The 214-nt window shown below is 52.3% G+C and overlaps 1 protein-coding gene across 1 annotated transcript in view; it reads right to left on the reverse strand.

Annotated features, from left to right (window-relative positions):
• Positions 1 to 214, reverse strand: part of LOC119590466 (protein croquemort-like) — a 47,895-nt gene that overhangs the window by 10,185 nt on the left and 37,496 nt on the right. Inside the window, exon 6 of the mRNA XM_037939124.1 lies at positions 5 to 130. Within this exon, the coding sequence (XP_037795052.1) occupies positions 5 to 130 (126 nt within the window). The remainder of the gene's footprint in view (positions 1 to 4; positions 131 to 214) is intronic.

The following is a 214-nucleotide window of genomic DNA, read 5'->3' on the forward strand; positions in this document are numbered from 1 at the left end:
TCACCGCGTATCCGTCAAAGAGCAGTTCCCCGGCCGGCACCCTCACGATCAGTTCCTCCTCAAGGTCATTGATCATCTTGTTGAGGTTGTTAAGCATGAGGTTGAATTTCCTGACGCTCCAGGCTGCCGACTGCAAGGAGGAATGGGGAAAAAATGAAGATGGGGGAAAAAAAGAGGGGGGGGAGGGTATTGGAGGAGAATAGGCGGTTGGAAA

This window comes from Penaeus monodon, chromosome 27 (genome assembly GCF_015228065.2).
Source record: "Penaeus monodon isolate SGIC_2016 chromosome 27, NSTDA_Pmon_1, whole genome shotgun sequence".
NCBI classification, from domain to species: domain Eukaryota; kingdom Metazoa; phylum Arthropoda; class Malacostraca; order Decapoda; family Penaeidae; genus Penaeus; species Penaeus monodon.